Source organism: Oncorhynchus nerka, linkage group LG1 (genome assembly GCF_034236695.1).
Source record: "Oncorhynchus nerka isolate Pitt River linkage group LG1, Oner_Uvic_2.0, whole genome shotgun sequence".
Lineage (NCBI taxonomy): Eukaryota > Metazoa > Chordata > Actinopteri > Salmoniformes > Salmonidae > Oncorhynchus > Oncorhynchus nerka.
Genome location: NC_088396.1, coordinates 14,365,583 through 14,388,536, shown reverse-complemented (window position 1 = coordinate 14,388,536; position 22,954 = coordinate 14,365,583). Strand labels below are relative to the sequence as shown.

General features: G+C 42.9%; 2 protein-coding genes across 3 annotated transcripts; one reads left to right on the top strand and one right to left on the bottom strand.

The window, feature by feature from the left end:
* Positions 1 to 56: 56 nt before the first annotated feature.
* Positions 57 to 13,088, top strand: fastkd1 (FAST kinase domains 1). 2 transcript variants are annotated; one of them, XM_029688713.2, is made up of 15 exons: positions 59 to 2,160; positions 2,505 to 2,966; positions 3,063 to 3,131; positions 3,250 to 3,375; positions 3,457 to 3,855; positions 5,441 to 5,551; positions 9,241 to 9,372; positions 9,486 to 9,972; positions 10,097 to 10,211; positions 10,299 to 10,427; positions 11,493 to 11,624; positions 11,718 to 11,831; positions 12,234 to 12,378; positions 12,494 to 12,608; positions 12,704 to 13,088. In XM_029688713.2, exons 2-15 carry the CDS (start codon positions 2,620 to 2,622, stop codon positions 12,794 to 12,796), a joined length of 2,514 nt encoding a protein of 837 aa, XP_029544573.1. In that variant the 5' UTR covers positions 59 to 2,160; positions 2,505 to 2,619; the 3' UTR covers positions 12,797 to 13,088. The 2 variants fall into 2 exon arrangements, with proteins under 2 accessions (XP_029544633.1, XP_029544573.1); XM_029688773.2 differs by lacking the exon at positions 11,718 to 11,831 and having other exon boundaries at positions 57 to 2,160.
* Positions 13,089 to 13,404: 316 nt separating this feature from the next.
* Positions 13,405 to 22,708, bottom strand: klhl41a (kelch-like family member 41a). Its single transcript, XM_029688844.2, is given in 6 exon segments — positions 13,405 to 13,672; positions 19,766 to 19,912; positions 20,001 to 20,186; positions 20,608 to 20,715; positions 20,825 to 20,982; positions 21,542 to 22,708. Coding segments are annotated over 6 exon segments (1,812 nt in total). The 5' UTR covers positions 22,643 to 22,708; the 3' UTR covers positions 13,405 to 13,560.
* Positions 22,709 to 22,954: the final 246 nt, after the last annotated feature.

Here is a 22,954-nt window from a genome sequence, read left to right as displayed (position 1 = left end):
AAGATGCGCCAGTCGGCGCGCAGAAGACGGCCTTTCATACGTGCGAGCTTTGGTACATCTGGCTGGCTGGTTTTGGCTGTTATTATGATGATCGCTCATAATGCAAACGCAAACATTTTTGATCAAATATATATTTTTAAATGTCTTCCGTTATTGTTTACCTCCTGCTTATGTAGAGTACATAAACTAAGGGACACCGGTGTTTACGTGTTATTTACATTAGGTACTTGCTCATGGATTATGGTAAAAGGAACAGTATATTGAAACAAGTACGGTAGTGGTCACGCTTCAAGAAATCGAGAAATCCGGGGGAAAGAGGGCGCACTTGTTTGAAATGGAAAAGCGCCGTGGTAGCTACTATATTGATAAAGAAGAACATCAAGTCGGATGCACTTTTGAGCGCTACATCCCGAGGGGTTCGTTCTGCTTGTGACAGCCGGTTAAATGGCGTCCCTTGACAAGATGTATGTCAGAAGAAGTGCAGTATTATCATAAGGAGAGTTATACTTGGAATACGGAGGAGGAATGGAGCGGAAAAGAGGCAGAGGAGGTCTAAGAGAGGAAGAGGGTGAACTTGAGTCGGTTAAAACGGCGGGGAAATTGAGATTGTTAAAGAAGAATGGTAGAAAGTGTAACAGAGTGAGTTGAAGACAGGAGGAGAAATGGAAGTGATCGAGGGCGAAGTATCGGAGGTGGTAGGTGTGGTGAAGTTCTCGGGGCCCGAGGCTTGCACTGAGGGTCAGGATAAAGATGAGTCTGTGACAGTAGGAGGGACCCCTTTGATCCATTTGAGGTTTCAGGGTGGGTGAAAACAGAGTTGGATGTTGTGGAATCGCTGGGGGTAACCAGAAGTGGTCTTGTGATAATTGTATGTGTTTCTGCTGGTCAGGGGGAGCGCGGTGTTAAACATTTTGGTAGGCCGTCATTGTATTTAAGAATGTGTTCTTAACTGACTTGCCTAGTTAAATAAAGGTTAAATAAATAAACAAAATGGGGGCAAGATATGTGAATTGTTTTGCTCTCAAGAAAAGGGTGCCATTGAAATTAGTTATTACTGGGGTTGTTTGGTGCAAAGCAGACAGACAGGGTGGCGTGAGGGGAGAAACAGAAGATTCATTGTCTGTTCTTTTGAGTTTTTATGTTGAGTCTTTGCCGGACAGTGATGTTAGTATATATAAGTTATCCTGTATGAGCTTTTGTGCCGACTACATTACGTTGTTACAGGTGTCAAGCTTATGGGCATGTGGCAGCAGTGTTCAGGAGTGAGGTTCCTAGATGTGAGAAGTGTGCAGAAGAGCATGAGACGAAGAAGTGAGTAGCATTGGGGAAAGTAGTGGTATGTGTTAATTGTAGGGGTATCCATATGGCTGGGGATCAGAAATGTCCCATGCAAGAGAGGCAGGTTGAGGTTTCCAGGGTTAGAGTAGTGCAGAAGTTGTCATATGGTGAGGCAGCGAAGAAGGGTCAAGGGGGAGGGGATCCTGAGAGGAGTAACAGATCTGTACCAGTACAGAGGGATAGGCCAACAAGTGATATATGTTTCAGTAAGATTGGATTTTTGGCATCTATAGTAATGGTTATTAACTGTACTGCAGGGATGAAACGTAAGTCGCAGAAAATAGTTGTTGTGGTGGCAGCTGCAGAGAGGTGTTTTGGTGTGCGAGACTTGACATCAGAAGAGTTACAGGGTGTGTTAAGTGGTGATGTCCCATCATTTTAGACTGTTTGCCTAAAGTAGGAATAAATATATTTAAATAGTGGAGTAGGGTATTTATTATTTGAGTCTAGTGTTAGATGGTAGGGTATTTGTTGTGTTTTTTTTTTTTTTTAAGATGTTTTTTTTAATCAAAGTACAAGGGAGTTATACTCCAGTCTAGTAGGTGGCGGTAATGCAACATTTATTGGATGCCAACCGCCTTTAAACATCATCGAAGAATAATCAAAAGTACGGTAGCCTAACACAGCCAACAGACCCAAGTCAAAAATTGATGTAGCCATTTAGCTAGCTGGAGAAGTAAAATAGATAAATTATACTAGTTTGTTTGGTAGGTAGATTTCACTCTAATTCATAATTTGATATAACAAAAAAAAGAGACTTACACCGGTAAACGGCAAGATGTGTTGGGAACGGGATTGACTTGGGCACTGTCCTGTCCCCACGTGAGTAGCACACGCTTTTATAATCATTGTAATTGTCACTGCTAAGGCTTGAAAGTCAAGTCCCTGATTTTCCAATGATTAGGTATAGTAACTTACTAATTTACCTGTTATGATAATAATTTGCCAATTATATTATTTCGTAATATTATAATCATACTGTATAGGCATGCTTGTCAGATATAACTAGGAATATAAAAGGACGCCATCAGTGTCAGTCAGCTGTGTTGTTGCCGACGTTGTTACTGGATGCATGAATGAATTATTTCAGCGTGTACCTTAATTTCACATGATTCATTTTGTGGACATACGTATTTATCTTCGCTATAAATTCATATCTTCTACAGATGTTTCACTTAAGGAATATGCAGGCAGCTTTCTGTGGACCTGATCTTGGCCCTGGTTAGTTTACCTTCTAAATAGGTGGACTTCCATTGTCACTTGAACTAGGCCGGGTTCTCCATGTCCATGTTTCGGCTTCGAGCTGTGACTGGGAGCCGCTACCTGCGCAGGTTTTTGCATGGGGGAGCAGCGAACCGGGATCATGTTCTGGAGCAGCTTGGCATCTGCTCTGGTGAAGACCAAGTGTTGGAAGTGGTCGGCAAGAACAAGGCCAAGCTGACTGTGAACCACGTTGGCTGTGCCATAGGCATGCTCTGGCATTTCCAGAAGGAGAAGCCACAGATGCTGAGAACGGTTGAGTTCATCAAAAGCCACCCAGAGTTCCTGACTCTCCGGGTGCTGGCTGAGAACAAAATTGAGCTCATGGATGATGTCATGTTGGTGGACATGCTCTACAATGTTCTTAGGTACAGATGTTGACTAAGTGGTGGATAAGCATACATACTTAGTCTTTAAATGTTTGTTTACATTTTCACATCAATGTTGTATTTTCTCATTTGAAGGCTCAATGTGGAACCATCTGATTCTCTTGCTCAGCAATTGGTCTCAGAGGCCTGGCTCAGATTATACAGGTAAATCAATAACGTGTTATTTAGCTATTGAATACTACATACCTAAAGCAGAACCATTATCTTTTAACATGGTGATGTGAGCTGGTGTACAGATGTGGGTTGATTCACTGTTTTTCAGATTTCCAATGCCATCACTGTCCAAGTTTGCTGTCTGTCTAAGTGATCAACATCTGCAGCACAGTCCTCCAATGGGTCAAATCACTGACATTTTGAATCAGAAACTCTCCTCAATTGATGACGCCAGGTATAAAGAAACCAACATAATCAGTACTGGTAAGTCCTTGATAGTACTTAATTTTTCAAATTTCTGGACATGTCTCTGCAGGATCCTGACAACCCTGATGGTCAGTGTGTCATCTTTGGTGTCCCCTCATCTGCGGGATAAACTCATCAATAAGGCAGATCATCTCCTTGACACCATGGATCCCTCACATTACAACAACCCCAGGAGGATGGTGCAGTTCCTGCGCAACATCAAGTATAGTTACCGTCCCCTGCTGGAGAAGTGCAACCATATTCTCCTGCGCAATGTTCCCCACCTAAATGCAGAGAACATAAGCATCATCATGGGGCTCTACCAGTCAATACAGTTCAACAACTGTGACTTCCGTCTGGCTGCAAAACAAAGGCTAATGGAACTCGTGGACTCGAGCGCAGACCCTTTCTCCTTCACCAAGCTGTTTGTTGCTCTTGGGCCTATGGCAGGGGAGGACACCAAAGAGAGGTAGGTTGAACATTTTAGTATGCCACGGCCATAATCTGTTTCAATAACCTGTATAGTTTTACAACTATGAATCAACTTTGAATCGTGACGCAAGTTCAATTCACAGACTGTTTTTTTCCCAACTCTTTTACATTGCCTTCAGAAAGTATTCAAACCCCTTGACTTTTTCCACAATTTGTTGTTACAAAGTGGAATTAAAATGAATTTAATTGTTCTTTTTGTCAACGATCTACACAAAATACTCTGTCAAAGTGGAATTATTTATGTATTTTTTTATTAATGGCAAATTAAACACTCAAATTTTGATTAGGATATGTATTCAACCCCCTGAGTCAATACATGTTAGAATCACCTTTGGCAGCGACTACATCTGTGAGTCTTTCTGGGTTAATCTCTATGTTTTGCAAACCTGGATTGTACAATATTTGCCTGTTTTTCTTTAAAAAATGATTCAAGCTCTGTCAAGTTGGTTGTTGATCATTGCTAGACAACCATTTTCAAGTATCACCATAGATTTCCAAGCCGATTAAAGTCAAGACTAACTAGGCCACTCAGGAACATTCAATGTCGTCTTGGTAAGTAACTCCAGTGTATATTTGGCTTTGCGTTTAATAATAACCTTATTGTCCTGCTGAAAGGTGGATTTGTCTCCCAGTGTCTGTTGGAAAGCAGAGTGAACCAGGTTTTCCTCTAGGAATTTGCCTCTGCTTAGCTCTATTTCTTTTCTTTATATCCTAAAAAAAAAAACTCCCTAGTCCTTGTCGATGACAAGCATACACATAACATGATGCAGACACCACCATGTTTGAAAATAAGAAGAGTGGTACTCAGTGTTAGATTTCCCCCAAATATAATGCTTTGTATACAGGACAAAACATTTCTTTGCCACATGTTTTGCAGTATTGCTTTAGCTGTCATTTAGGTTAGTATTGTGGAGTAACTACAATGTTGTTGTTTTCTCCTCCATTTTCTATCACAGCCATTTAACGTCTTAAATAGTTTAAAATCACCATTGGCCTCACGGTTAAATTCCTGAGCGGTTTCCTTCCTCTCCGTCAACTGAGTTAAAAGGACACCTGTATCTTTGTAGTGACTGGGTGTATTGCTACACCATCCAAAGTGTAATAACTTCACCATGCTCAAAGGGATAGTCAATGACCCTTGCATGACATTGGAAAACCTCCCGGGTCTTTGACGTTGTGTCTGTGATTGAAATTCACTACTCGACTGAGGGATTATACCAATAATTGTAAATGTGTGGTTGTCATTCAAAAATCACGTTAAACACCATGTATGGGACACAGTTAGTCCATGCAACTTATTATCTGACTTGTTAAGCTCATTTTTTATTCCTGAAGTTATTTAGTCTTGAAATAATAAAGGGGTTGAATCTAGACATTTCAGGTTTTTAATTTTGTATTAAATTGTAAACATAATTCCACTTTGAATTTATGGGGTATTGTGCGTAGATCAGAGACACATCTACATTTGATCCATTTTAAAATGCAGGCTGAAACAGAACAAAATGTGGGAAAGGTTGAGGGGTGTGAATACTTTCTGAAAGCACTAACCACTTATCTTTCAGGTTGGAGAGTACAGCACTGCTACTGGCAGAAGATTTTAATGCCCAACAGGCCCTTGCTGTGGCAGAGACACTAGAGGAGATTCAGTGTAGAAACCTGAATCTGATCCAAAAGTAAGTTCATTCTCTGTTGCAGCCATGTTTGAAAGTTGCATGTAGACAGTAGAACTAAGGCAAGTTCCTTTTGTCAGTCAACTTCAGTACAACATACGATGTTGTATATACATACTACTAACTGTTCCATAGTGGTAGAGCGTGCTCACCCCCTGGATGTTGTGTGCTAAAGTTTGTACATGTTGTCATACGTTTTCTGATCACAGACCATTTGTTATTCTTCAATTTGCTAGTGCAATGAGTAAGATGGCTAAGAAAACGACCGAGACGACAGTGGCTAAGCCGGGGACGATCATGCCCCCAGTCATGCGGTTATAGCATTTCTCTGAAAGATACTCATGATCCGTGTGTAGTTTGTCTCGGCTTGGATCCCACTCAGGCGGCCCTCACTCGAACCAGTCCGTGTGCGCATTTTTACGTACTGTGTACAAGCTCTCTGGAAAGACGTGTAGCATTCTTGAGGAAGCTCGGAATTACAGAAGGCTACTTTCCTTTCCCGGATGCCAGGAAGCGGAGCTGGGTTGGATGGTTGGTACAAATGTCTGCCTGGGCGCGGGGTATGCAGTGGTTGCCCCTCTCTTCCCAGACTTGTTGATGAAGTGTCCGGTCCCAATGGTGAAGTTGCTGGGGTAGCTCACTTGTTTCGTATACGTAGCGTTACGTCACCTGGTTATTCTAAACGGAACGTGTTGAGGTCAAAGATTCTAGCTAGCCAAGCATAGGCTAAAAAGCCTCCTGGCTAACGTTGGCTTGCATGCTTAACTTTCCTTGACTGGAAGTTATTAGCTTTCCCCCGGCATTATGGCAACCCCATTGCTATTTTCAATTTCTGAGTTCACAGGTGTTAAGTCTTGTCTTCTGTATGCAATGAAAAGTGTTCCTTCTCCATGTTCAGAGACACAGTTATCAAGAGTGGTTATTCCATTTCCACCAATCTCTCCCTGTCCACAAGGTGGTGTCCCGCCCCTTCATATGGCATATCACGGTAGTCTCGTCTTTCCGACCAATGGCGCGCATATGCAGTGTCGCCCTTGATCATGGAAATGGTGACGTCAGGCTACAATATTTTTTATTTAACTAGGCAAGTCAGTTAAGAACAAATTCTTATTTTCAATGACTGCCTAGGAACAGTGGGTTAACTGCCTTGTTCAGGGGCAGAACGACAGATTTTTACCTTCACAGCTCGGGGATTCGATCTTGCTAGTCCAATGCTCTAACCACAAGGCTACCTGTGTATGTCTCCCCCACGCTTCTGCAGCATCATCTCGTCGACTGTTCCCGAGGCCTCCATATCCTCCCCTTCCAGACGCAAGCAATCTGAGTGGTTCCTATGTCGAAGATCCGGGACTGCTGGTACAGCCGGTATTCCTGGTTACGAAAAGGGATGGACATTACGTTCCATTCTAGACCTTTGTGCCCTCAGCAAGCACCTCAGTCTACTCAGAATGCTCATGAGCTGCCGGCTATTACAGCGATTGTCTGGTGGCGGAGTCTAAAGGGCAAGCAATGTTACACTAATCCATGCTACTGGCCCGTATTCAGTCTCTAGGCTTCATAAGAAACCAGAAAAAAGGCTGTCTGACTCCATCTCAGCGCATTCTGTTTCTGGGTCTCGAGCTAGACTCACGTGTGTATCACACTTTTCTATCCCCACAGAGGGTGTCTGAGTTCGAGCTCTGCATAGACAAATTTTGTCTGGGTCACACAGTGCGTTTTCGCCAGTCCCTATGCCTACAGGGGATAATGGCGTCTGTGATAGAAGTCGTTCCCGTAGGGCTATTGTTGATAAGGCCCTTCCAGCGTTGAGTGCTAGCCACTCACCTGGACATGTCTCGTAGCCTAAGCCAGTCGCTTTGGTTGTCCCTGTCAGGCCTCCAGGCCATGGCCAAGTGGTGGGTCCCTCTGCTATTGTCAGGGGGCTCCCATGGGCTGAGTTATATCCTGCAAGGTGATTACGACAGATGCATTCCTCTGAGGGTGGGGTGCTTTGTACGAAGGCAGCTCGATTCGGGGGGTATGGACACTGGCGCAGAACACACTGCATGTCAATTACCTGTAGTATCTGGGGCACTGGCGCTTCTTCCTGTTTTCATCTGGCTGGTCAGAACCGACTATGTCAGTGGTGGCGTGCATAAACAGATGGAGAGACTCTCTCTCCCTCCTAACCTTGGATTGCTCCCTATTGCTGGGGAGCAGGGCGCACATGCTTTGGGCAACGCATGTCCCCGGTTGCTTCAACTCAGGTGCAGGTCTTTTATCCAGATGGGGCCCTGTCCCTCAGGAGTGGAGGCTCTCCCAGGTATGAGACCATTTTGTCAGGGCCGCCCGTATTTTTATGCATCGCGAGGAAACGCACTGTCATCTATTTTTCTCGATAGGGGACCCGGGTGCCCCGTTGGGAACTGGTGCACCAGTGGCCTCGTACCCTCCTTTACTCAGTTCCACCACTGGTTCTGATTCAGCCCACGTTGGGAGTGGGTGCACCGGGAGGGCTTACCATTGATTCTTGTGGCTCCCCGTTTGCCCAGGTAGCCGTGGCAATCATTCACCTTTTTAGACGAGGACTTGTGGAAACTTGTTGTTCCAGATGCACAGGCAGGTTTGACAAGCGAGGCCCGAGATTTGGTTCCTATGAGCCTGGCCCCTAAGATGGACAATTATTGCTACCATTCAGGCTGCAAAGGTGGTTGAATGGCACGAAAATGGGCCACAGGATCTCGTCACGGGTATCTCTGTTCATTCAAATTGCCATCGATAAAATGCAATTGTGTTCATTGTCACCTGTAGCTTATGCCTGCCCATGCCATAACCCCACTGCCACCATGGGGCACTCTGTTCACAACGAAGACATCAGCAAACCGCTCACCCACACGATGCCATACACTTGGTCTGCGGTTGTGAGGCCGGTTGGACTTATTGCTAAATTCTCTAAAACGATGTTGGAGGCGACTTATGGTAGAGAAATGAACATGAAATCCTCTGGCGACAGCTCTGGTGGTTATTCCTGCAGTAAGCATGCCAATTGCACACTCAACTTGAGTGCACCTGTGTAATGATCATGCTGTTTAATCAGCCTCTTGCTGTGCAAAGGAGAAATGCTCACCTACAGGGCTGTAAACAAATTTGTGCCAAAATGAGACATTTCTGGGATCTTCTATTTCAGCTAATTATATTTTTGTTCAGTGTAGTATCCGTAGGGGTCGGCTTGTGGCATGATATACAGTGGGGCAAAAAAGTATTTAGTCAGCCACCAATTGTGTAAGTTCTCCCACTTAAAAAGATGAGAGGCCTGTAATTTTCATCATAGGTACACTTCAACTATGACTGTATTTCCCTATAGTATGTTGTACCGAAGTTGACTGACTGAAAGGGAACATATAACTTTAACTAATGTTCGTTCCCTGAAGGAGGGAAACGTGGTGCAAAACCTGTTTGCTCCCGCACCGCCTGTTGCTGGGCTCGGTGACGAGTGGTATTAAATTGAAGGAATGAATCCGAGCCTCAAGCTTATCACCTGTGGAAGGCGGGGCTTCCAGCGAGGTGCAGATTACATTGGCCTTGTCAAGTGTGATTTATAGATCCTTCAACCGAAGTTGCGAGAGTGCGACTCTCCATCGTATGTTGTACCTCGTTTCCCCTCCTTCAGGGAACAGTAGTTATAGTCATAATGTAACATTGTCTCTTTACAGGATTGCATTAGTAGTCCACAAGAACCTGCATGTCTACAAGCCCATGGAGATAGCCAGGATCACACAAGCCCTGATCCTGCTGCATTACCAGAGTCCAGAGCTCTTCACTAAATTAAGGAACATTCTGGTTCAGTGAGTAATTATTCGAAATAATTCTTTGCCCACCAAGCTCCTTTGTGTGTAGACGGGTCACTCTTATTGCATACTATACAGTATGAGTAAGCTAATACAACTTCTTCTCACAGGTTCTTGCTGAACAGTGTCTACCCATATGAAGTGACCATGCTGACTCGTGTTCTCTCCATGCTGCCTTCACCTCGACTCGACGAAGGCGTCGTTTCACGGGTGGAGGCAGTGCTGCCCCAGTGTAATCTGAATGACCTGAACACCTTTGCAATGGCCGTCGCTAAGTGGGTGCGAAATGACCCGTCCTACCGACACAGCACGCCCAGCAAGTATGTGCGTCTGCTACAGACATTGAACCGCTGCGGGCATGAGCGCCTGCGCAAGGCTGATCGCCTGGACTTGGTGTTGGAGGAGCTCAAGTACATGTCAGGGGAATGGTTTGAGGAGATGCTGCTGGAGGAGACCATGGTTACACTCCAGAGGTTGGAGGACCAGATATCCTGGACCAATGTGCCTGAGATGGCCCTTTTCCTGACCAGGACTAATCACCTATGTACTCCATTAATGGACCGCATCGCTAGTGTGGCCATGGAGAATATCAACAAGGTACTTTGAGACATGACACATGACCTTTTATTTCACATTAGGGAATACTGTTGTATTGCCTGTATATATGTAGAGACAGAATGGAAGTCCCGTACTATAACTACCCCCCCCCTCTGTCCTGAAGATCCACTACTCAGCGACTTATGCCACCTTGCTGCCCTTTGCCATACTGAATTATGATCCACCAGGGGTGGACGAGCTGTTAGACATCTGCATTCAGCGCGTCATACCTCATATCAGTAAGTGATTGTGGATTATGCTACATCTTTTGTGTTTTGAACTCCTCAATAGGACCAGCCAAATATATTTTGTTCTTCTTCCTCCAGGTTCCTTTGACCCCCATCTGCTTGTACTTCTCGCGTATGCCCTGGCTGTGGCTGACTGCTTCCCGGAGGACCTGGTTCGAGAAATCTTCAATGTGAATTTCCTTGCCAAGCTGGATTCCCAGTTAGAAAGTATGTTATCGGATTATATTAGAAATGTGTGAATGAATGCAAACTTGTATCCTGTTTCCCTTACTATCAACAAAAAAAAAGCTAATCAAGGTTGAATTGTATACAAATGCAAAACAATATACATTCGGTGGCCAGTTTACTAGGTATACCAACCTAGTCATGGGTCGGACCCCCCTTTGCCATTACACCACTGCCACCAGCCTGTATCGTTATCACCAGGCAGGATGGAGCCATGGACTCGTGCCGCTTACGCCAAATCCTGACACTGCCATCGGTATGACGCAACAGGGACCAGGCAACGTTTTTTTTCCACTCTTCAGTTGTCCAGTGTTGGTGATCGCGTGCTCACTAGAGCCGCATATTCTTGTTTTTATCTCATAGGAGGAACCCAGTGTGGCTGCAAAAGCCCATTCATGACAATGACTGACGAGTTGTGCGTTCCGAGATGCCGTTCTGCACACCGTTGTACTGCGCCGTTATTTGCCTGTTTGTAGCCTGCCTGTTAGCTTGCACGATTCTTGCCATTCTCCTTCGACCTCTCATCGAGCTGTTTTCGCCAACAGAACTGCTGCTGACTGGATGTTTTTTGTTTGTCGCATCATTCTCGGCAGACCCTAGACACTGTCTGTTAACCACAACAAGGTTCCACTTTTTAACAACGTTTACTCAGCCGTATTAGCACAATACAAGGTTGCCATTGCACTCAGGCCAGGTTCATCAACAACGAGACTCCTGCGCAGGCGCACTAATAACAGAGTGATAGGGATACTTAACACTGTCATGTGTGAAAAGCCCAGGAGGTCAGCCGTTTCTGAGATGATGGAACCTGCGCGCCTGACTCCGGCGAGCATACCACGCTCACAGTTTTGCCCATTTTAACATTCAATGCCTCGATGCCTGTCTGCCTGCTTTATATAGCAAGCCATGGCCACATGACTCACTGTTTGTAGGAGCGAACCATTTTCGTGAACGGGGTGGTGTACCGAATAAACTGGTGTGTAGTATAAAAGGTTGAATATTATGAGATGAGGCTGGTGGGATAAGCATAACTCTCTTTTGTGGTAGCCCTGCCTGACGCCCTCAACAAGCGGATCCGCCTGCGTCTCATGGAGCTAAATCGGGCTGTGTGTCTGGAGTGTCCAGAGTCCCAGGTTCCCTGGTTCCACGAGCGTTACTGCCTCCAGTTACAGAAGAAAGGTGAGTCAATACTGATATATTCATATTTGTGGATTGCCCCAGTTCCTACATCACAAATGTTGAGGGGTCTAATTTCACGCTTACTTTTGTCAGGGAATGGTTCCATCAGTCCTGTCCAACAACAAATCCACAAAATGCTTGGGGAAGTTCTTGGAGGGATTAATTGTGCCAGAGTGGCATTGCTCACTACTTATTTCTACACAGTAGGTGGGTAATAGACAGGATTGGATTGTGGCATGTTTGACAGCAGTTGGCTCCCCCCTTACAAAAGAAGATTGCAGCCAGGGTGCAGTATAACTACAGTGTGCTGCAAATACTGCGTCCAGAATAAATAAACATTTGCTGCAGTAATTTTGCAGTGTAACTGTAGTTATAGTGCAGTTCAACTAGTTACACGGCATTTATTCTGCAGTCATTGCGTCCAAAATACCACAGTCGACTGCAGTTTCTGCACTTTTACTGCAGTTTCAAACTGGCAATCTTTTTTTTTTGTAAGGGCTGAGTTCTGACCGTGTGTTATGTTAGTCGATTGGTATTACACTGAAAAGTTAATCAAATGTGTCTGTCACCTGTTCTAATTGTGATCTAGATTTCATCTTATCTCCCTAGACTTTGAATGTGTTCTGGACAGACACCACCAGGCGGTGGCCTACAGTGAGCAGAGCCAGCTGCAGATATCTGAAGATGGGAAAGTCCGCTGGGGTTCTGACTCTGTCGGGAAGGATCGGAGTGAGGTCCCTCCAGGGGCACAACGGTACAAAACTTTATTGGTAGATTTCAGATCTTTTGGTTGAAAACGTTTTGCTGATGTACTGTTATCATGGGTAAACACATTGAAAATGATTTTTTTCCTTTTTCCACATACTCAGTGTTGCTGTGGACTTCTTGGATTCCAAATCATTCTGCAAAAACTCTCGTCACATGAAAGGGGAAGCCATGATGAGAAAGAGACATCTGGAGATTCTGGGATATCATGTTGTCCAGGTATGTGTGTGAAATATCATGTCTGTCCTTTTCAGTGGTATTACTGTGTATATAAAATTGTATGTCACTGATTAATGGTAATGCCATTTTAACAGATCCCTCATTTTGAATGGAACTCTATGGAGCTCTCCACACAGGATGCATGGAAGGAATACCTTCGGAAGAAGATATTTACTGGGCTTCCCTGAAGCACCTAGATGTTGAATGAAGGACACGTGTTATATTGCTTTTGCTACTGAACTGTGAGAGGAAAAAGTCTGCCTTTTAGAAATGTATATTTGCAGGCAGGTCATTGACTTATTTTTAAGCATCAGATGTTTATCAAGTGCTCCTTATTGCCAACTCCAAATCCTAAAGTGGACCTGGAGCTACCTCACCTCCTGCCAAGAAAAAACATGTATCAGGCTTTTTATATGAACTGTGTCATTTGTCAAATAATAATAGTTTGTAATAAAAAATAATAAAAAAGCTTTGTTTTGATTCCGCCAATGAATCTGTAACACATAGATATAATACATTGAGCAGGAAGACATGTATGTAGACAAACCTTTAAGGTACACACTTTACTTTCTTGCCCTTGTTTGTACCCTGTTTTGTTCTGCTACCATGCTGTGTTGCCATGTGTTGCTGCCATGGTATGTTGTCTTTAGATCTCTCTTTATGTTGTGATGTGTGTGTGTGTTGTCCTATTTTTTTGTTTGTTGCTGCAGCCCCCGTCCCTGCAGGAGGTCTTTATCCTTTTGGTAGCTGGTCATTGTAGATAATAATTTGTTCTAAACTGACTTGCCTTGTTAAATAAAGATTCAATAAAATAAACTTTATAAAGACGGGCAACAAAATACAATATTATGGTGGGTTACAATCCTGAAGGATCTGGATGAAAGTCACTTTTAAATAAATACTTTTCTCAGTCCTCCATGTTACATCTAGACAGTACATATTGTGTTCTTGTTCATAATTTAGGCATTTTGGCGGCATTGAGGCGCATAGACACACAGGAGGCCCCTGCGGCATAACGCATCTCTTTGAGCATTCCGGTCCATTCACTTTTATCCTCCTCGTACCTGTCACAGGAGAAAAGAGAAGTTAGATGTTATACCCACTGTTGCTATGTTTGTGTTTTTTCTGCTAAACTGGGCTACTTTGGAATCGATGTCGTGGGTGAAAATGTATGGGTGATCGGTTTTGGGCTAATTTGGAAACAAGGTCGTGGGGGAAAATGTATGGGTGGTAGGATTTGGGCTACTACCGTCATGGCATTTCTCTTAAATATACCGTACCAGTCAAAAGTTTGGACACACCTAGTCATTCAAGGGTTTTTATTTTTACTATTTTCTACATTGTAGAATTATTATTCTGAATAATACATTATTATTCTGTGAATATATCAAAACTATGAAATAACACATATGGAATCATGTAGTAACCAAAAAAAGTGTTAAACCCAAATATTTTATTTTTGAGATTCTTCAAAGCAGCCACCCTTTGCCTTGATAACAGCTTGGCACATTTTCCAGGGGAGAGTAATCTAAAAGTAACTGAATGTAATCAGATTATGTTACTGAGTTTGGGTATTCCAAAAGTTACATTACTGATTACAATTTTGGACAGGTAACTAATAACTAATGTATTACATTTATAAAGTAACCTACCCAACCCTGTGTAGAAAAATAAAGAAAACCCCTGGAATGAGTAGGTGTGTCCAAACTTTGGACTGGTACTGTGTGTGTGTTTCACTGTGACCTGCTGCTGCTGATGATCAGGCAGTGAGCAGGCTGTTACTGAGTGAGTGAATGGGGGGGGGGGGGGGAGGTGCGCGTTGAGGGCACTGGCTGAGAGAGTGCTGTGGTAGAGACAGAGCAGCAAACACACACCAGTTGTATGTAGGCTATTTAGATTTGTCCTGTTGGAGACACCCCTTTTCCACAAAACATTCATGCACACTAGCGCTCTTTAGAAAAATTCACTCAGAGGTGGTTTAAAGTAAACTGTATTCTAATGTCGACTTTCCTTATGGATAACCGTATCAAGCTAAGAGTTTTATCATGCTCAGTTCTCGGGTCTGGAGAGCTGCACGAGTGTAAAATTGAAATGGAAGTTATGGAACTCCCTTGTGTGCTTGGATTATGGGAAAAAGTTCACAATGAAAATGACATTAGATATGGAGAATGATGGGCTGCATTTGTTAACCATCAAGTAGGCTATTCATTTATATGCCATTGCAGTCTACTGTAGCCTACCATTTCATACAATAAATATACATTGAAATGACGAAATCACTGGAGTCATTGCTAATCAATTTGTGCCACTTGTGTAGCCTACCTGGAGCTGGAAAACGGATTGAATAAATAGCATATAACTCAGTTTGTGGTTGTAGCCTTGTGTTATTATGCAAGTATTAATGGCCATGTTTAGTTAATTAAATTGGAAGTTATCAATTGTGGTCATGTTCACAGCTCTATATTCTCCACATTTAATGTCAGTTTCATTGTGGACTTTTCCCTGAAATTAGATGTTGGCCTATCAGGGGCTGTAGGCTACCTGCATCTAGCTCAGCAAACCATGGCAAAATTGAATTGCAATTATAAAGCCAGATTTTAGTCAGTAGCCTATGCGTATTGAAATAAGTCAATCTCGCAAATAGGCCATTTATAAGGGGTTGTAGTCTTAACATCTGGCACATAACGGCACCATTGCCAGAAAATAGCCTAACATTTGTTTTTTTAAGGTTTGTCCAAGTATTTCTTGCACAGAGATTTCGAAATCCTCTGTTCAACTTTCATCCCTAAAACTCTCCTGTCGGATTTATCTATAGTTATGCATTAGCTCAAACAGGATTTATCGGCAATTATAAACGGGGTGGTTTGAGCCCTTAATGCTGATTGGTTGAAAGCCGTGTACCACATCAATTACAAAAACATACTTTACAGTTGTAATTACGTTTGTAACCAGTTTATACAGTGCCTTGCAAAATTATTCATCCCCCTTGGCGTTTTTCCTATTTTGTTGCATTACAACTTGTAATTTAAATGGATTTTTATTTGGATTTCATGTAATGGACATAGTCGTGGCCAAAAGTTTTGAGAATGACGCAAATATAAATTTTCACAAAGTCTGCTGCCTCAGTATCTTTAGATATTTTTGTCAGCTGTTACGATAGAATACTGAAGTATAATTATAAGCATTTCATAAGTGTCAAAGGCTTTTATTGACAATTACATGAAGCTGATGCAGAGTCAATATTTGCAGTGTTGACCCTTCTTTTTCAAGACCTCTGCAATCCGCCCTGGCATGCTGTCAATTAACTTCTTGGCCACATCCTGACTGATGGCAGCCCATTCTTGCATAATCAATGCTTGGAGTTTGTCAGAATTTGTGGGGTTTTGTTTGTCCACCCGCCTCTTGAGGATTGACCACAAGTTCTCAATGGGATTAAAGTCTGGGGTGTTTCCTGGCCATGGTCCAACAAAATCGATGTTTTGTTCCCCGAGTCACTTAGTTATCACTTTTGCCTTGTCACCAAACTGTTCCTGGATGGTTGAGAGAAGTTGCTCTCTGAGGATGTGTTGGTACCATTCTTTATTCATGTCTGTGTTCTTAGGCAAAATTGTGAGTGAGCCCATACATGAATGAAGTGAAATGACAAAAATGACTTGTTTTTAAAAATTCAAAAAAAAAAAAAAATGGAAAAGTAGTGCATGCATATGTTTTCACCACCTTTGATATGAAGCCCCTAAATAAGATCTGGTGCAACCAATTACCTTCATAAGTCACATAATTAGTTAGATTGCACACAGGTGGACACTATTTAAGTGTCACATGATCTGTCACATGATCTCAGTATATATACTCCTGTTCAAAAAGGCCCCAGTCTGCAACACCACTAAGCAAGGGGCTCCATGAAGACCAAAGAGCTCTCCAAACAAGTCAGGGACAGAGTTATGGAGAAGTACAGATCAGGGTTGGGTTATAAAAAAATATCTGAAACTTTGAACATCCCACGAAGCACCATTACATCCATTATTAAAAAATGGAAAGAATATGGCACAACATCAAACCTGCCAAGAGAGGGCTGCCCACCAAAACTCACGGACCATGCAAGGAGGGCATTAATCAGAGAGGCAACAAAAATACCAAAAATAACCCTGAAGGAGCTGCAAAGCTCCATAGTGGAGATTGGAGTATCTGTCCACAGGACCACTTTAAGCCTTATGCTCCACAGAGCTGGGCTTTGCGGAAGAGTGTCCAGAAAAAAAGCCATTGCTTAAAGAAAAAAATAAGCAAACACGTTTGGTGTTCGCCAAAAAGCATGTGGGAGACTCTCCAAACATATGGAAGAAGGTACTCTTGTCAGATGAGACTAAAATTGACCTCTCATCACCCCGAGAACATCATCCCCACAGTGAAGCATGGTGGTGGCAGCATCATGCTGTGGGGATGTTTTTCATCGGCAGGGACTGGGAACCACGCTAAATACAGGGAAATTCTTGAGGGAAACCTGTTTTAGTCTTCCAGAGATTTGAGACCGGGATGGAGGTTCACCTTCCAGCAGGACAATGACCCTAAGCATACTGCTAAAGCAACACTGGTTTAAAGGGAAACATTTAAATGTCTTGGAATGGCCTAGTCAAAGCCCAGACTTCAATCCAATTGAGAATCTGTGGTATGTCTTAAAGATTGCTGTACACCAGCAGAACCCATCCAACTTGAAGGAGCTGGAGCAGTTTTGCCTTGAAGAATGGGCAAAAATCAGAGCGGCTAGATGTGCCAAGCTTATAGAGACATACCCCAAGAGACTTGGGGGGGGGTGAATGCACGCTCAAGTTTTCTGTTTTTTTGTCTTATTTCTTGTTTGTTTCACAATAAAATATATTTTGCATCTTCAAAGTGGTAGGCATGTTGTGTAAATCAAATGATACAAATCCCCCAAAAATCCATTTTATTTCCAGGTTGTAAAAGGCAACAAAATAGGAAAAATGCCAAGGGGGTGAATACTTTCGCAAGCCACTGTAATAGCAATAAGGCACATCAGGGGTTTGTGGTATGTAGCCAATATACCACGGCTAAGGGCTATGTCCTAAGAACAGCCCTTAGCCGTGGTATATTTGCCATATACCACACCTCCTCGGGCCTTGTTGCTTAATCATAGCAGTCAAAACTAGTTAAATCAACATCCATTGATGGAAAATGATCTGGAGAGTTTAATAAGAACAATTTATCTTTTTTCTTGACATTTATTCTTAAACTCGCAATAATTATAATTTGATGGAAAACCAAATTTAGCTTCTTAGCCTATGTTAACGACATCAATATTCCTTCTTAATTTGCTTAATAATATTATGGGGAAAGGGTTCATTGGTTTATATGTGGCAACTCCTCTCGCTGCAAATTTGTTTTGGGGAGCGGGTTTTCAGAGGTCATTGGTCTAGAAATTTTAGGGAGACCTGGCAACCCTGGTTATACCTTTGGTACTGAGCATACAGTAAGTGGCAGTGAAACCATTCAGAAATGATCAACTTATCAAGGGTATTTTAATATAGAGCATCTCTAAAGGTAGCAGAGTACAGTGCATTCTGAAAGTATTCAGACCCCTTTCCTTTTCCACATTTTGTTACGTTAAAGCCTTATTCTAAAATGTATTAAATATATATTTTTTCTAAATCTACACACAATACCCCATAATGACAAAGCGAAAACAGGTTTTACGTTTTTTTGGCAAATGTATTGCAATTAAAAAACAAATACCTTATTTACATAAGTATTCAGACCCTTTGCTATGAGACTCGAAATTGAGCTCAGGTGCATCCTGTTTCCATTGATCATCCTTGAGATGTTTCTACAACTTGGAGTCCACCTGTGGTAAATTCAATTGATTGGACATCATTTGGAAAGGCACACACAGTTGAAAGTGCATGTCAGAGGAAAAGTTGTCCGGAGAGCTCTGAGACAGGATTGTGTCGATGCACAGATCTGGGGAAGGTTTCCCAACTTTTTTTGAAGCATTGAAGGTCCCCAAGAACACAATGGCCTCCATCATTCTTAAATGGAAGAAGTTTGGAACCACCAAGACTCTTCCTAGAGCTGGCCGCTCGGCCAAACTGATCCAATCGGTGGAGAAGGGCCTTAGTCAGGGAGATGACCAAGAACCATATGGTCACTCTGACAGAGCTCCAGAGTTCCTCTGTGGAGATGGGAGAACATTCCAGAAGGACAACCATCTCTGCAGCACTCCACCAATCAGGCCTTATGGTAGAGAGGCCAGACAGAAGCCACTCCTCAGTAAAAGGCACATGACAGCCCATCCTGTCTGGAGGAAACCTGGCACCATTCTTACGGTGAATCATGGTGGTGGAAGCATCATGCTGTGGCAATGTTTTTCAGCAACAGGAACTGGGAGACGAGTTGGGATTGAGGGAAAGATGAACGGGCAAAGTACAGAGAGATCCTTGATGAAAACCTGCTCCAGAGCGCTCAACAGGACAATGACCCTAAGTACACGGCCAAGACAACGCAGGAATGACTTCTGGACACGTCTCAATGTGCTTGTGGCCCAGCCACAGAGCCCAGATATAACCCGATACAGGTTCGAGCCCAGTATGGGACAGTGGAGGAAGCTAAATTGTTAGCAGCACACTGACCCCTGCTACACCTATACCAGCATACTGTATTAGTAAAAAGTATCAAATATTTAAGAAGTATTTTTTGCAAGCTTATATCTCTGGAGACGTGAAAATAGCTGTGCAGCAACTCTCCCCATCCAACCTGACAGAGCCTGAGAAGATCTGCAGAGAATGGGAGAAACTCCCCAAATACAGGTGTGGCAAGCTTGTAGCGTCATACCCAAGAAGAGTTGAGGCTGTAATCACTGCCAAAGGTGCTTCAACAAAGTACTGAGTAAAGGGTCTGAATACTTACAGTATGTAAATGTGATATTTCAGTTTTTAATTTTCAATACATGTGCAAAAATGTCTAAAAACCTGTTTTTGCTTTGTCATTATGGGGTATTGCGTGTAGATTGATCAGGGGAGTTTTTGTTTGAATCTATTTTAGAATAAGGCTGTAACGTAACAATTGTGAAACATTCAATGGGTCTGACTACTTTCTGAATGTACTGCATATGGGATTGGATGAAATTTGCGTACTAGTTAATCACTTACTGCCAGACGTCAATGATTTCCGTAGTGGCAACTTTGTCGTCCTCCGTCGCCACAATGGTAAAGCCTCCAAAGGCATACAGCAATCCTCCACTACTGACCAGGTTCACGGAGCTCCTCTCCTGGGGGAAATCTGTGAAGGGCACCCACCTGGAAAGAGGATCATTGTTAACTGAATGGCTCTGTTGTTAGATAGTTGCTAATCATAGCCTACAGACTACAATGTCAAGGCACATACTTGTTGTTTCCAAAGTCATATGCTTCAGATGCAGCGGTGAGACCATCTTCATTGACCCCTCCAGTCACCACAATCTTCCCATTGTGAACGACTGCCCCAAACATGGATCTTGCCATTTTCATAGCAGACAGCTCCTTCCATTCTGACTTCTTGTGGTTGTACGCAAACATCTTATTGGTTGCTTTGCTTTCATAGAAAAAAGGATGGGAAATCACATTTAGGAACACAGGGATAAACCATCGTCTCAATGAGGATTATAAAACGACACAAACTCATTTGTTTTACATCAAGCATCTACTATTTTAAACCTTTTGTAACGAAGTTAAGAACGTGCCATAAGCTCACTATACACCAGTCAGCTTGAAATGTCACGGATGGAGCTATACAATTGGTCATTTTTGGGTGGCACAACCTGTTGGAGCTTTGTTAAGGAGTGCGGTCACTTGTGTTGCGAAGCATAGGATCACTGGTTCTAGCCCAGTATGGGGCAGTCGGACAGGGGAGGAAGCTAAATTGTTAGCAACACACTGACCCCTGCTACACCTATACCAGCATACTGTATTAGTAAAAGTATCAAATATTTAAGAAGTGTTTTTTGCAAGCTTACTTGTCATCTGTCTTCCCTCCGATACAGTACACCAACCCATTCTGGGAGACAACACTATGACCATGGATTTTCAGAGGCAGCTTTTTGGTCTCAGCCCACTTCATTGTCCTGGGCAGCAGATAGTAAGGACAAAACCTGTGTTTAAGGCTCCTTACTCATTTAGTGACAGGTATTAAGTGTGGGAATATATTAACTCAGCCAAGTGGATAATACTTACTCAACATCATAGCACATTACAGAGTCAAGAGACACGTTGGACTGTAGATCTTTACCAGCTACAGCAAACAATTTATTGCCAAATTCTCCCATACTGAACAGACATCTGGGAGAGGGCATAGGGGGCAGAGCTATCTAATCAGCAGCAAGGATATCCAGCTGAAAAAAGAACCTGATATTAGAATATTCCAGTCATGAAGCCATCTATGGATGGTTTTCATTTTCTGATGGTCAGAGAACGTTCCTTGCTCATAGCATTACACATGGTGCTAGTTTAAACATGTATCATTGGTATAAAAATATTTAGCTTCTATATAGCAAATGTACAGTTTATAGATTGTGTGTAGGCCTGTCTCCCACTTGAATCTTCTCTTTGTGCTTGACTGGGTTCAAATGCCTTCCATTTAATTTTTCTGTATGTATTTATCTGTATATTTTATTATTTTATTGCTCTAGGGTTATAGTTATTGCTTTGATAACCTTATTTACTATTATGTATTGATTTATTTTTCACTCCTTATGTGGTGTGTACTGCACAGAACTAAAGAAATATCACTGGATTATCACAGTGAATTGTAATGTTTGTTTATGTGTCAATTAACCCCATAAGGGATGGGTTGCCAATTGGCGATTTGACACGAAAATAAAATGTAATTTATATTAATTCATTCATTTGGTAGTGAATGTCCTTAGGAAGTGAAAAAACATGGCTTCTTACCTGATAAAAGTAGCACTGTAATGGAGCTTCTTTATCCTCTTCATCGACAAACAATCCTCCCAGGATAAAGAGATCATTCTTCTCTGACGTCAGGCTGACATGGTTGTGTGGTATCTGCTCAGTCAATGCAGCAAGGAAGCATTCGTTCTCAACGCCATCATAGGCCACTGCAGCAGTGTCGTTGATCATCAACACAAGATCCTTGGAATACATACCAACTCTCTTGATATCATTCAGGTAACCAGGTAACCTGTTATCCTCTTCTACTTCACCATTAGATGCATCCTTCCCTGACTCTCCTGTCTTCTTTTCGGGGAGTTTCCCGGAAAAGGAATCTTTGATCACTTTGATTTTTTTGAGGAGCTCAGGGTCAGACTTGATGATGTCATCCTTTTCCACTTTCTCATTGAAGTACTTCTCTGGGAGTAAACGGAAACGGACGCAGCCAAAGGCCTCATCCAGAGTCTTGACACGGTTCTCCTTGTCTTTTCGAATCCATTTCATCAGGGATTCAAACACCACCTCCTCCTTTTCTACACTGAGAGAGTCCGCTCCGATGACAGCAAAGAGTTCATGAGAGGCCAGCTCTAAGAAGTCATCCTCCTTGGCCAGGGTTTCAAAACAATCTGCAATGTAGTCTCGACTTGCCAATGCCAGTCTAGGACAGTTGAGCACCAGTGCCATTCTGAATATGGCCATACAGTTACCCGGGGACAGCTTCTTCTGTAGGAAATGTGCACACACAGTGAACACTGAGGGGATCTGGAAACGGTTTGCCACAGCAAAGATATCCTGCACATTGTCGTCTGTGATGTCGATCTCTGCTGAATACATGTAATTCACAATCATCTCCATGATTGTGGGATCCAAATTCTCCAGAACGACCTCCTTATCCATTTCCTTAGCGTCGCCTGAGAAGTAAAGCTCTCGGAAATAAGGACTACAGGCTGCCAAAATGAGTCTATGACAGGGCAAGCTTCTGTCTCCCACTTTCAGAATGCAGTCAATAAGCTTGTTCTCGTTTAGAAGCTCTTTCAGGCCATCCTGGAGCAGGGTGCTCTGAAACAGGCGCAGATCTTCCCTTACGGCTTTCGGATCCATGCTGTAACAAACGTGACTTGACAAAGGATATGGATGCAACTCTCAACACTGTCCCAGCTGGACTAAGCAGTATTGAGCCCCAGATCGGAAGACACTTCAATATAACTTTGGCCCTCTAAATATAGCCAACCACCCCTTTCAGGACGCATTTATGTTGGCCAAATCGGAAAGCAGTGTTTCACACAGCTGTCACAGAGTGAAAGGAACAACTGTGCACTTTTGTCACTGTGATAGTTAGCTGTTAGTAATGTCATAGGACTAGACACAACATGTGTAACAGTGACCGGTGTAGTTTTACGTAGTGATGAAATC

Excerpts from the sequence above, each read along its gene's own strand:
- fastkd1 (XM_029688713.2), top strand. The coding sequence starts at position 2,620 with ATGTCCATGTTTCGGCTTCGAGCTGTGACTGGGAGCCGCTACCTGCGC. Across the intron at positions 9,373-9,485 it reads TTAAGGAACATTCTGGTTCA|GTTCTTGCTGAACAGTGTCT; the intron begins GTGAGTAATTAT and ends TTCTTCTCACAG. Across the intron at positions 12,379-12,493 it reads GTCCCTCCAGGGGCACAACG|TGTTGCTGTGGACTTCTTGG; the intron begins GTACAAAACTTT and ends CCACATACTCAG.